At 38.6% G+C, this 13,819-nt stretch overlaps 1 protein-coding gene across 6 annotated transcripts; it reads left to right on the forward strand.

Annotated features, from left to right (window-relative positions):
* The first annotated feature begins 165 nt into the window (after positions 1–165).
* On the forward strand, positions 166–9,370 carry LOC107767192 (ASI1-immunoprecipitated protein 3). 6 transcript variants are annotated; one of them, XR_012705815.1, is made up of 9 exons: positions 167–799; positions 3,674–3,736; positions 4,710–5,471; positions 5,581–5,712; positions 5,845–5,958; positions 6,817–6,876; positions 6,962–7,567; positions 8,070–8,156; positions 8,756–9,370. XR_012705815.1 is itself a non-coding variant. In XM_016586113.2 (8 exons), the coding sequence occupies exons 1-8, from the start codon at positions 311–313 to the stop codon at positions 9,029–9,031; spliced, it is 1,983 nt and encodes a 660-aa protein (XP_016441599.1). In that variant the 5' UTR covers positions 170–310; the 3' UTR covers positions 9,032–9,370. The 6 variants fall into 6 exon arrangements, 3 of the variants coding, with proteins under 3 accessions (XP_075102067.1, XP_016441600.1, XP_016441599.1); XR_012705816.1 differs by having other exon boundaries at positions 6,962–7,108; XR_012705817.1 differs by having other exon boundaries at positions 6,962–7,161; positions 8,756–8,774.
* The last annotated feature ends 4,449 nt before the right edge of the window (positions 9,371–13,819 follow it).

Genomic DNA, 13,819 nt, shown 5'->3' on the forward strand with positions numbered 1-13,819 from the left:
CTAGTATATTATGCTGGACCATATTTCAGCTAAATATGTTTTTATTCAAATTTCATATTAAATAATAATTAATTTTTAATTACTTTGAAAGTGGCTATTTTTCAATACTAATTCTAAAATTGGTCAGCTCACGCTATTTTGAGCATTTTAAAGCGCTATGTCAAATACACAGAATCTCAAATTGATGATCTCTTCGAACAGTTATAAGTAGTACTAGTAGATTCCTTTTTCTCTCATTTACACTCTCCGCATTCGACACTTGTGACTTGTTACTCGACTCACGCACCACATCACCGTATAGCAAGCAAAAATGAGAAACCGGCGGTTAGCGGTGGTAGCGATAAGCGACGACGACGACGACGACGACGACGACGACAAGTTGCCGCTATCGCGTGTAACACGCGCTTCCAGCAACGGCGAAGATAAAGCGAATAGTCAAAGGAAGCGTAAGAAAGTAAGGCTCGACGACGAAGAAGAAGAAGAAGAAAAGCCACAGGAGGAAGAAGAGGAAGCGAATAATGATGATGGAAGTAGAGATAAGAGGAAGAAGAAGAGGAAAGTGCCGGAAAATGAGGAGGAGGAGAGGGGCAGGGGGAAAAGGAATAAGAAGAAGAAATTTGACGAAGAACCGGAGGTTGAATCTGAACCTGAACCGGTTGAAGAGGAGGAGGAGGAGGTAGAAGAAGAACAGCTGGAAGATGCTAAGCCTATTGGTGAGGTAATTAGGGTTACTGGAAAAGGTAAAGGGAGGAGAAACCATTACGAGTCCTTCGAGTACGATGGAAATCGCTATGAACTTGTGAGTTTTCATTCCTTTGCTTTATTTCATCGAAAAATGCTTCCGAAATGTTATTTATTGAAATGTTGTTTGTGTTTTGGAAATATTATGGCTTTTCCCCATGACTTGTAGCTGAAATTAGGGTTTGAAAAATGTTATTTATCGGATGGCAATTGGGGCGGGGCAGGGCAACCTTTGACCCACTAAGATTTTGACCCGCCCTGCCCTGCCCCGTTTAGCTTTGTTACAAAATTTTGCCCTGCCCCGCCCTGCCCTATTAAGCCCCGACCCGCCCTGCCCCGTTTAGAATTCACTTTCACTTTTTTCTTCTTTTCTTTTTTTCATTTTCCAGTAAATACTTTGTCTTACCATATATTTATATAAACACCATATTTTACATCCACTTTCCCAGTATTGCAATTACATGTGTATCCTATATCGATGTTTGTCTTTATAAATATTGACAATTAAGAAGGGACTTCAGCATTCTTTTTAAAATTTTATCACGAATTATAAATTGCGAACGATTAAAGTTGGCATTAGTAAATGTCACGGTTGAAAATCATATAACACATGGCTTCTCTCACTCTCAAGATAACGCATAGTATTATGTATACTTTGGATTGTCTATTTCTTTAATTGTAGCTTCCATGTCACATTAATCAATACGTAGAAAATTCTACTATCCTTTAAAGGTATTATCCTAAATTTGCGTCTGTGACATCCTCTAGCTACTTTAATATCAATTTATGAAAGAAAAGAAGACATGGACAATAAAGTAAGCAAGGAACGAACTGGGCCTCAGGCTACCTAATGGCCCACTATTGGGACTAAGGGCTGACCTACAATGCCCTGCCCTGCCCTGCCCCATTCAGATTCTTCAAAAATGTAGTTTTGCCCCGCTCCGCCCCGCCCTGCCCCATTTACATATTTCGCTGCCCTGCCCCGCCCCAATTGCCATCGCTATTTATCACTCATAGGTTACATTTGGAATGATAGAAATTGGAAAGTACATTACCTCGACTAGTCCGCCAGACCTGCCCACCAGCACATATACTCTGCCCGCCAAGGCTTAGGCTTAGGCGGATGGGAAAAAATCGCCTAGTAGTGTTTAGGATAATATATCCCCTTTTCTAATGCTTATTAGGGACTGTCATATTCCTTCACAAATATACAAAACTAGCACTGCTTATTGCTAGCTTCAACCAACACTACATTTTTTTAACTTTTGATACAAAAAAAATTACCAAAACACTATCCTCCTACCATTTCTTTCACCTTGTAGAACTGTTACATGTCTTCTGCTTTTGTACCTGACTTAACATTGGAAAATAATCTAGAAAATGATTTCTGATAGAACACTTTCCAACAACAACAACAACAACCCAGTGGAATCCCACAAGTGGGGTCTGGGGAGGGTAGTGTGTACGCAGACCTTACCCCTACCTAGGAAGGTAGAGAAGCTGTTTCCGAAAGACCCTCGACTCAAGAACGTGAAAAAAAAATGGAGCAATAGAGAAACAATAGCAACAACAATGTAATAACACAGTGTAATTAAATAATACAACGAATAATGACAGAGATCCAAGGAAATGAAACAACAAGAATAGTGCCAATCTCACTGCTAATACTGACATACCGTATATAAACAAGGGATTAGGAATAGGAAGGTACCCGACTAATACCGAAGGTCATGCCCTCGGTAAGCTGGAGCAGAGCCATGTCCTGCCTAATCACTTCACCCCAGTTCTTCTTAGGCCTCCCTCTACCCCTCATCTGACTCGCCACTGGCAACCTCTCGCACCTCCTAACCGGGGCATCAACGTCTCTCCTCTTCACATGACTACCATCTCAGCCTCGATTCACTCAACTTCTCTTCCACAGGGGCCACACCCACTTTGTCCCTAATATATTCATTCCTAATCTTATCTTTTCTGGTATGCCCACACATCCATCGTAACATACTCATTTCTGCTACTTTCATCTTCTGGACATGGGATTTCTTGATTGGCCAACACGCGGCTCCATACAACATGGCCGGTCTAACTACTGCTTTGTAAAACTTGCCCTTAAGTCTAGGTGGCACATTCCTGTCACACAAAACACCAGAAGCAAGCCTCTATTTCAACGACCCCGCTCCTATACGGTGTGTGACATCCTCGTCGATCACCCCGTTACTCTGTATAATCGACCCAAGATATTTAAAACTCTCTCTCTTGGGGATGACTTGGGTATCAAGCTTCACGTCCACTTCTGGTTCATGCGCCCAGTACTGAACTTACACTCCACATATTCTGTGGTTGTCCTGCTCAACTTGAAACTTTATGATAGAACACTTTCCATGAAAATTATTTTCTTTGGTGAACATTTCATCCATAATGTTTGAAGGAGGTGATTTCATGGGTTCACTCTGCTTCTTAGTCTCTGGTTGTTTGGTTTATTCATAAAGTTTAATGGGGTATCATGATATAGGAAATGGGTTTCTGGATGCTCTTTACTTCAACATCAGAAAATACTGCAAACAGCTAGTTTAGATTTGGATTCACTTTAATTTAATGAGTATCATTAGTAATGGCTACTTTGTAAGGAGTTGGAGAAATGAGAGGGCTGATTAATCTGAATTAGTATCTCTCCTGGTAGAAGTGTATCACTATGACTTGAATATAGTGGAAGAGGCTTGGTTTGGTGTGCCTGGATGTTGGTATCAGAGCTGAGGAGATTTTGTGCAATCAATATCAACTCTAGTTTTTTTCTTCCATGAAATTTTGCTTGGCTGTTTCATCCCCTTTGAACAGTATTATCTGTAATTGCATTGGCAAGGAACTTTGTTAAGTGTGTTATAGCTACTGTTTTCCGGCGTGGTTGCTCTTATTACTAACTTTTGTTCTCCTACAGGAGGATCCTGTGCTCTTGGTTCCAGAAGCAAAAAATCAGAAACCTTATGTGGCAATTATCAAGGTAATTCTTTTTCAGGAAGATACATGATTCTTTTGGAAATTAAATAGATGCACAATTATGTGAATGCATATGCTATTTCCCAGTCAATTATGAGGAATCAGGCCAGTTGCAGTATTAGTTTGCTTGTAGCATGCAAACTAAGCTTATATGTTAGGTATTTCTCTTTTCTGATGCGAAATTTGGGCACTCAATTTGACCTGGATCTTAACTGCATTTTGCCTCATCTAGTGCACCAACAGAGAATATTTTCTATTTGGTGGTGCTGAAAGTCTGAGTTAAACTCCTTGAGTTGGGAGTACAAAAGGGAAGGGAAGAAAACAGAAGCAAAGCATTAAATTGTGGCGTAAGAAGGAAAGAGCAGACGAACAATAACTAGTCTAGAAAAAGATAATAGTTGCTCTCACCTAAATACTGGCATCTATTTAAAGTTGGGGTGAAAAGAGGAGGTAGTTGCTGGAAGGTAAGTATTTCCTTTGATTGGTAGGTAATGGAGGAGGAACTGAAGTGAAAGTGGAACATATGCAACAATGCCCATTCGCGTTTCATGTTTTCTAAATTTGACAGAAAGGAAGGTTGTTGAACCCTTATAATGTTTAGACATGGAAATATGCAGGTTCGTTTTTTTTGGGGGGAGGAAAACTTGCTTGAGTTTCGCTGTCACTTTTGATTCATTTAGCCTCTAGTTTTTTGGCTTAGCAAGTAATTTAGGAATAGAGGGAAGAAAACATGTCAGGAGGCTCCGTTAAGATTCTTCCCTCAGATAGTTCTAAATAATCAGTCTGTTTCTTGGAGAATTGATTATCCATGTGAGCATATCTTTTGTTTGGTAAAAAGTGACCAGTATTTTATCTGCAGCATCCTGAATTACTTTTCTAGTTTTGGCATGAAATTTCTCGGTAATGTTTGCTTCTCTGGATGTTAATTTATAGTGGTAATCACTTCTACTCTCTTTTCTGGATTTTTCCCCTAATAGGATATTACTCAGACCAAGGATGGGAACATGATGGTCACAGGACAGTGGTTTTACAGACCCGAGGAAGCTCAAAGAAGAAATGGTGGAAATTGGCAATCACGAGACACGAGGGAATTGTTCTATAGTTTTCATAGGGACGAAGTTCCCGCAGAGTCAGTCATGCACAAGTGTGTGGTGCACTTCATACCGTTAAACAAGCAGATTCCAGGCCGCAAAGAGCATCCTGGTTTTATCGTTCAAAAGGTATATGACACTGAGCAGATGAAGCTTTTCAAGTTAACAGACAAGGATTATGAAGATACCAAACAGCAGGAAATTGATCTGCTTGTTCAGAAGACTATTGCACGAGTTGGGCATCTTCCTGACATTGAAATTGAGGATAATTTTGCAGCTCCTGTTAGTCAGGAAGACCAATTGAAGAGTAAACGACTTTTGAGGAAGAAGAGCATGACGCCCTTGGATGTCACCAGAGATGATGAAGCACCAACTAGATTTGGTCAATCTAAAGCAGAAACTCCAGGCAGTTGTCCCAATAATTCATCAGAATACTTCATCATCCTTTCAAACTTCAATGTCCTAACTGGTGAAACACAGCGTGACAAATGGCTGGAAAAACTGCTGCAGTCAATTCAGTTTTTGTGCAATCCTGTGGATAATGTACAAAATGATGGTAAAGAAAAAGGGGGCTCAGATGTTACTGATCTTACTGGTAATGCCGGTTCTGCAAAGCATGTGAATGAGTCTGTAGACGATGGCTCCAATGTAAGAATTCACTTTCCAATGATTTTGATGATTGACAGAATTTATGTATAGAATGCTAGTCTCTATTCAGATTTTCCTTGAAATGTTTGTTCTCTTGGATTATTTTCAGGGTGATAAGTTTCGATGGCCAGACAGTGCTGTCCCTGCTGTAGTCGCTCTGGAGAAAGCTGCACATGAGGCTCTCTCATATGATTTTCAGAAGTACAATCAGAAGATGAGGCAGTTAACATTCAATCTTAAGGTTAGTACATTTTTTCTTTTGAGGAGATGGGGGTATGAGTCCGTGAGTTTATTTGATTTTCTTCTAATTTTCTATGTGAATATATTTCTACATTCTAATTGTCCAATTTTCTCGATGATGTTCTATTTTCAGAACAATTCTTCCTTGTCAAAAACATTCCAGAACAGCTCACTCTTAGCACGCCGTCTTCTGAATGCGGAGTTGGATCCCTCACAGATACTGAACATGTCCCCCAATGAGCTAAAGGTATGAGCCCAGGGAAAATAATTTACTCAATTTGTCGATTAATTTTATTGTTTTTCGCTTCATATGTAAATATCCTAAAATGCTAGAAATAATAGTCTGTTTGTGTTTTGTTGATTTCTGGATGGGGTAGGTCTTGCTTTGGTGGTCTTACTGACAGTTCTTGAATCCACCATGTGCAACCTAAATAGGTTTACCTGTAGTTCATGAAATCTAAATATTGTTCAGGTGTGGATGAAGTAAAGCTGATTTTGGAAACCAAAATATGATTGAGCATTTTCACAGATAAACGCACACAATAAAGGAAAATCTGATGTCCCTTGAGACCTTTTGGGAATTAAATATTGACTTACTCACCCCCTCCCCCACCCCACACCCCACAACCAACCAACCAACCAAAAAAAGAAGGAAAAAGAGCTAGGAGAATTCATACAAATGAAGAAGTTGAGCAATTACCTGTACACATTTTGGAATTTCATGCTCCTAAAATAAGCCAAAAGGGTGCTTGAAATGTGGAAGGTGTCTTCATTTCCTTCCCTGCAAGTAGAAACTAATTTAGGTTACGTAGAAGACTGTACAGACCTGCCTCATAGTTTGGTTTTGGTTTTAAGAATTTAAGAAAAGCAATTTCTTCTGCTTAATATTCATTTCTTTTGGTGGATGGTTCATTTGGATTTTTATCCACACATGGCAAATACAAGATTGGTTTCTTGAGAAGAATGTCTGCCCTATACGGAGATTATAAGTTACTAATCTTTCTCTGAAAAACCTGTAGTTTCTTATTTCTGTTGTGGAATCTGAAAATTGTCCCAGCAGAATATGTTTTCCTTTATTTGATGTTATTCTCCATTTCTATCTCAGGAAGGTCTAACAGCAGAAGAGATAGCAAGCAGGGAGCCCGAAGAGCCGGAGCCCATTCAGGTTTATACTATATTATTTTGTTCCTGAAGAAGCTTAGTTGCTATATTAAACAGTCATCTTCTTTTTTCTCTTTGTATGGAGGAAGGTGTTATGGCCTAGTTAATGAAGTTCAAATTCCAACAAACAAGAAAAACGTTAGGTGATCTTTTCTCATCAGCCTAAGTTTTGGTGGGCAAGGTTAACCGGTACCTGTGATGGTGGGAGATAGCAAATATCTGGTGGAACAGTCGTGGTGCGCTCAAACTTGCCTGGACACTACTTCTATGGCAAAAATTTATAGCCTAAGTAGGCATCTAAATTACTCAAGCGTTCAGCTCTGTTGGGCTCCAATACTAGATAAGTTTCAATATGAAACTGAGGTCGACTCAGTGGAGTAAATGAACTCTGACTTCATTTTGAGCTCAACTATATGCTTATTTGAAATTCTTTAAGAAGTTCAATAAAAAAATTCATGCTTATATGGAGTATTATTATTGCTCGTCTGGTAGATATGATGGTATTCGTGAAGCTACTTTGAAGAATTAGTCTCATGATGGGCATGCACTCAGAATATATTCAGTTGAAATTTTACAAATAGCTTCAGGGCAATCATGTGTTCTGATGGAGATTTCGGTGAATAAAATCTCCCTTTCTGGAGAGGTCAAAGAACTGCTTATGTCGATACAGATGGGGCCAAATTTTCTTGCACCTAGTAGGTGCTCCTTTTGGGTATTGACAATGTTGATAATTTTTCGGCGTTCAAGTCTTTAACCAGGATTTAGTTTAACTAACCATAGCAAACTTTAATTTAGTATTTTGGTGATGGAGTTGGTCGTTGATTCTGATCACCAGCTACATGTATCCCTTTGAGATAAGACTAAATGTGATTGAATATTCTTCCCGTATTCAGGGAGGACGCTGCACATGTTTTTGTTTTCTATAATGAAGTTGAATATAGCTTCTCAATGTACTGAAAGCCTTTTAATTCTGAAGAATTATCTTTTCATGGAAAAAGAGTTATAGAAATTTGGCCATGATTAATTGGCAAAATTGATGTGATCATGTTATAAGACTGGGAAACATTTCATTTCGACAGATCTTATTGCTTGTTTCTATTCTTTGTGTGACAGATGACTGATGCTTCTTACAGAAAACTTTACACAGGTTGAGTATGTTGTTTCTTGTTGCTCACTTCTGATTGGTTTGTGGCATAGATGACTGATGCTCGATGCAAAAGATGCACAGAGAAAAAAGTGCGTCTCATGGAGATTATTCAGGCTGGACATGGAGACCGTTACCAGGTTTGTCCTTGCAGCTTTTTTCTGTTTGAGATAGACTTCTTCGTTGATACATCATGATTTTCTCTTTGGATATTTCTTGTCCTCTCTTATTATTATATTCATTTTCTTTTGGGGCGAGGGGGTGGAGAACTGCTTATTATGTTAGCAATTCCTTGCCGCACCCGAAACTCAAATAGTTGATTGGATTTTGTTTATATGTTGATAGTGGTGGGGAAGATATTTAATATTATGTTCGATGTTGTGAGTTGTGACAGTAAGTGATCTCTTATTGAATTCTTTCTGTTCTCGGGTTAAGCTAATTCCCCCATGTCATGATTGCCATTACACTGAACTATCATGCAAGATGTTGAAGGGAATTACCTTGCATAAGGACCTTTTTGCCTGTCATGTCTTAAATTTTATGATGTCACTTTGGAGTTTCTTGTATTTAAGAAACAAAAAAAAAAACAGATTGAATATGGTGTAAGCGCCATTGGGAAACTTTTCTAATATAATCCGATGTACTTTTTAGCCGTGTCATCTTCGATCTTCTTCGAATATTTTGGTTGCTGCACTGACTGCCTCTTGTTTCTGTTTTATTTATTTTTTGGTTATCTCAGCTGGAGTGTATTGCTTGTGGCAATACTTGGTATGCTTCTAGAGACGAAGCTGCTAGCCTAACAATAGACGGGCCAAATTTTACGAAGAGCGTTGGAACAGAACCGTTAGCAACTGCCAAGTTTGAAGACGTGGAGAAGAATTTAACAAGCCCTCGAAGAGTTGATAAAGGAGCTAGTGATGTTCTGAAGGAAGCTTACATGCCAGTACTTGACAGCCAGAGATCATTTAACAAGTCTAGGACTGAAGATAATACTACCACTAGCAATGCTGACTGACTCTTCTGCTAGTTTTTAGTTCACTTTAGACATAACCATTTCCTGTAAATAGATACAGTACATACACATAGTTTTCCGAATAGTCTTTTTATAAGTATATTTACTCGATAGTGGTTCGTGTATACTGTATACTTGGGGGTAGTAGAAAAATTTGTTAGTCTTAAGAGAAATTCAATTGTGACAACTTGGTATGGATTGTTCTGTTTCCAAGGACTGTACAACCTGCACACTTGTACGTGTAGGGTAAGGTTGATGTGTGTAATCTTACAATATAGTTTCAACTCTTTTCACCTAAAAGTGAGGTGATTAATTTATGTTTATGAGTGTATTTTCTGTTCACGTGGAGTAGCAACTGCCTTTACGTGCCTTACTGACTTGGTCCATCTTTTGAACATGCATTCATGCAATCTACGAGAACGTGTAGGAAAAATAGACGAATTGGGAAGGAATCTTTATCTATAGACTATAGGTGATGGCAGCTGCGTACTCACCAAATTTGAAAAATCTGACCTATCCATAAATTTTCTTTACTTAACAAGTTGAGTGTCGTTGGAATTTTTCAGATATAGGTAAACAGTGTTAAGTAAAGTCTAATTGAGCAGCAGTGGTTAGAAGGTGAGATTAATTTCTGATATTAAGGTTTTAATTTTGGTCTTGTTAATAATGATAGTTCACAAGGCACGAATGTTATTGAAACCATCGTAGAACTTTATGAGATGAAATTTCAGACAAGATACTGAGAAGTGCTACTCCAACAACAACAATAATATCATAAATGCTGTTTCCTTTTTACCTTTTTACCTTAGTTTGAGTACCTTTTTATCATGTCTCCTTACAGCAATTAATGTCTTTATCTTGTGGTGACAAGAGTGAGTTGCTCTAGTGGTGAGCACCGTCCACTTCCAACCAAAAGGTTGTGAGTTTGAGTCACCCCAAGAGCAAGATGGGGAGTTCTTGGAGGGAGGGAGCCGAGGGTCTATCGGAAACAACCTCTCTAACCCAGGGTAGGGGTAAGGGTAGGGGTAAGGTCTGTGTACACACTATCCTCCCCAGATCCCACTAGTGGGATTATATTGGGTGGTTATTGTTGTTGTTGTTGTCTTATCTTTAATTTCAGTATTTTCCTTTCTTTTTTTCATTATAATAGTTACGGTGTTCGGGTCAGCTTAGGCGCATATCAACTAATTCTACGAGGTAATTGATACCTCCTATCACCACAAGTAATAGTTAATTTTATCCATCAATGCTTGGACAAATAAAAAGAAATAACTTAATATATTTGCTCCGCTGAGATTTAAAATTAAAAGATCGAAACTTTATGATTCTTAATTTATTTCATTGACCTGTTGGACACATTATTGGATACAATATTTTCCTTTTTCCTTATTACCCTTTTTTTTGGGACAATAAAGTGGGACAAGTGTTTTTAGTATAGAGTTAGTGATGTCAATTTGAGTAAGAATAGTGAGTCGGCGGGTCATATGATACTTTGATTTCGATTTGACCGACCAATTTCAGATCCCTTCCTCCCGCCTGAAACCACATCACATGTACCATAGAATTTACTCTTTTCTCCTTGCTCTTGCACTCAACCCTCTAACTTTCTTTGACCAAATTACCCTCACACATTTCTCAAGATCCCTAACACAAGGAAACCCAGAGACGAGAGAAAAAAAAGGGTTAATAAGGAAAGAGGAAAATATTGCCTCAAAAAATGTGAGTGATCAATGAAGTAAATCAAGAATCATAAGGTTTCGGTCTTTTAAATTTAAATCTCAACGGAGCAACTATATTAAGTGATTTTTTCTTATATGTTTAAGCAATGATGGATAAAATTAACTATTATTTGTGGTGGTAAGAGGTATCAATTACCTTGTAGTATTAGTTGATGTGTGTCTAAGCTGACCGAACACCGTAACTATTATAATGAAAAAAAGAAAGGAAAATACTGAAATTAAAGATAAGAGAAAGACATTAATTGCTATTAATAGGAAGAGAAGGTTTTTACGGCAAGGTAGAGGAGCATTATCATTCATCAATCCATACTTGGTAATGAAGTATACTGGACCACACTTATAATTTGTATACAACTAACTATTTGAATTTTTTACCAAACAAAGTAGACACTTTTGACTTAAGTAGCACAACCAAAGTAGATTTCAATTCAGAGAAACAAGTATCAAATAACCTTATACTATTTTATTTAATTTTTCTTTTCCAGACCATAGTATAGTATAGTAGTAGTGTAGATATAGAAAGGCTGAATTAAGAAAATTCAACCTAATTAGTAAACTAATAAAACACTTGAGCTACTATAGAGGTTGCCCATTTGTAGAACAATAAATTGTTCCATCTATGAAAAGTATCCACCAAAGTACTTCCCAACCAAATCTTTACCAGTTTACCTGTAGTTGTCCCTGTCCCCATTAAAGTTTTTTGCTGGAACTTCAAAATTTCCAATCCATTTTATGGTTGATAGTGAAATGAATGAATTGCTCAAAAAGTAAATTATATTATCTTAATAATAATACTTACTAGTAATGACGTAGACTTTCGGTGTTATATTGTGGTGCTAGCCGTGTCACCTATAGGTAAAGTTGAATGGCAGAGGCGGTAAAGTTGAATGGCAGAGGCGGACCCAAGATTTAAAGGTCAACAATACACAATCCAGTAAAATTACACTAGTGAGGTCTGAGGATGATAGAATGTACGCAGACCTTACCCCTACTCCGAAAGGGTAGAGAGGTTGTTTCCGAGAGACCCTCGGCTCAACAGATATTAAAAAAGAATAAAAGAATAGATCTGTAATAATAAAAGAAAGCAGAAAAATAATAACAACGCCGTAAGAGACAACAAATAAGAGGATGCAATTTTGGATTCAACCAAAATTTATTTTTTATGTAGGATGTCATTACTAATAAATCACTGTTCAAATAGAGCATGTGCATCTTATGCGTATTTGTTAGTTAGGGTGTTAGTTATAGTTGTTAGCTAGTTAATGACAGCTGTCAATGAGCTGTATTAGTTTGTTAAGTTAATTAGTGGAAGTTGTTAGTTTTGTATAAAAGGGATGTACAGTGTTCACAAAAAAAAAAAAAATTGCCTTCTTTAATACTCTGTTTCTCTTTCTCTCTTCTGACTCCATTAACGAGCAAGGTGAGAGTTTCAAACCTTGCATTTTAGCATGGTATCAGAGCAGGAGTAATCGATTATACGCATCGCATCTCGCTTAGGTTGAAATTCACATAAAGTCTTCAATTCGATCAATTGCTGTCAAATTATTCTGAGCAATGGTAGAAACTTCAATCGACCACATACATTCTTTATACCTAGGTCCATCCGACACTCCAAGCTCAGTTTTTATACCAGTAAAACTCGTTGGATCAGACAATTACGGGCTTTGGAGCAGATCGATGAGGATCGCTCTTTTAGGGAAAAAGAATCTAGGGTCTGTTACTAGCACATGCAAGAAGGATCTGTACGAAACAGCTGAATTGCAGGAACAATGGGAAACTTGCAATGCGGTGGTGTTGTCGTGGATCATGAACAATGTGTGTGCAGAACTCCTGGGTGGTATCGTCTATGCATCAGATGCACATCTCGTTTGGGAAGACTTACGAGAGAGATTTGACAAGGTCAATCGAGTGAGAATTTTTCAGTTAGATCGTGAAATTGGAGAATTATCACAATGAACTAGCTCAGTTTTAGTTTATTTTTCAAAATTGAAGGAGCTTTGGCATGAATGTGATGTTTTAGCCCCATTCTCTAACTGTGGGTGTCCAAAATCAAAGGAGAATGTGGAAATGATGCACCAGCAGTGAGTAATGCAATTCCTAAGTGGCTTAAATGATTCATATGATCAAGCACGCAGGCAAATCTTGATGAAGACCATTGCACCAAATCTCAATCAAGCATATTGCATCGCCCCGCCGTCACACCTATTAATTTTTCGCAATTTCAGCGATGGCGTGGCTTGTCCGAGCCCAAATCTCGAACTGTCATCAGTGGAAAAATACTTGAGGCCATACAAAAATCATGAGATGCCATCAGAAGGCACCTTTGGCAGAAAGTCAGCAGACCAAGGGACAAGCAGCCGAAAGTGGGAAGGCATCTTTGACCTTCTGGGCCATGGTTGACAGCAGGATCTCTCTAAGTCTGCCTTTTCAGCTTTCCATGCTGGAATGCACCAGGCAGCTTTCCATGCTGGAATGCACCAGGCTGCTGGACAGCCTTACCAGCCCTGCCAACCACCCCTTTTTTATAGCCATTCTAATTTCTATAAATAGGCTCTATACCCATTCTTTGTAAGCAGCAGATATTGCATAATACAACAGAAAATTGGCACTTGCCTCCCAAATTTGAGTCTCTTTCTTTCATAGCTTTCTTGATTGTTTCGTGTGATTGCCATCATTTTAGCACGATTGTGCTATTTATTATCTAAGGGCTGAAGCTAAGTAGCAGTCAGGCTAACTATTATCGGAGATTTATCTTCGGTTACTCGGCTATTGCATCCCCCCAACTGACTTGCTGAAGAAAGACAGAGAGTGGGAATGGAGCAACTTCTGCTATGAGGCATTTGAGAAACTCAAGGCAGCAATCACCAAGGAACCCGTATTGGCCCTGCCTGATTTCTCGAAAGTTTTTGAAGTCCAGACTGATGCGTCTGACTTTGCTATAGGAGGCGTACTTTTGCAAGAGGGCCATCCTATAGCCTTTGAGAGTCGAAAGCTGAACGATGCCGGAAGGCGTTACACGGTCCAAGAGAAAGAAATGACGGCTGTAGTCCAC

Source organism: Nicotiana tabacum, chromosome 23 (assembly GCF_000715075.1).
Source record: "Nicotiana tabacum cultivar K326 chromosome 23, ASM71507v2, whole genome shotgun sequence".
Lineage (NCBI taxonomy): Eukaryota > Viridiplantae > Streptophyta > Magnoliopsida > Solanales > Solanaceae > Nicotiana > Nicotiana tabacum.

What these genes read in the sequence shown, in the direction of transcription:
- LOC107767192 (XM_016586113.2), top strand. Translation starts at nt 311, where the DNA reads ATGAGAAACCGGCGGTTAGCGGTGGTAGCGATAAGCGACGACGACGAC. An exon ending in CTTATGTGGCAATTATCAAG is followed by an intron (nt 3,737 to 4,709) that starts GTAATTCTTTTT and finishes TTCCCCTAATAG; the next exon opens with GATATTACTCAGACCAAGGA. An exon ending in CTGTAGACGATGGCTCCAAT is followed by an intron (nt 5,472 to 5,580) that starts GTAAGAATTCAC and finishes GATTATTTTCAG; the next exon opens with GGTGATAAGTTTCGATGGCC.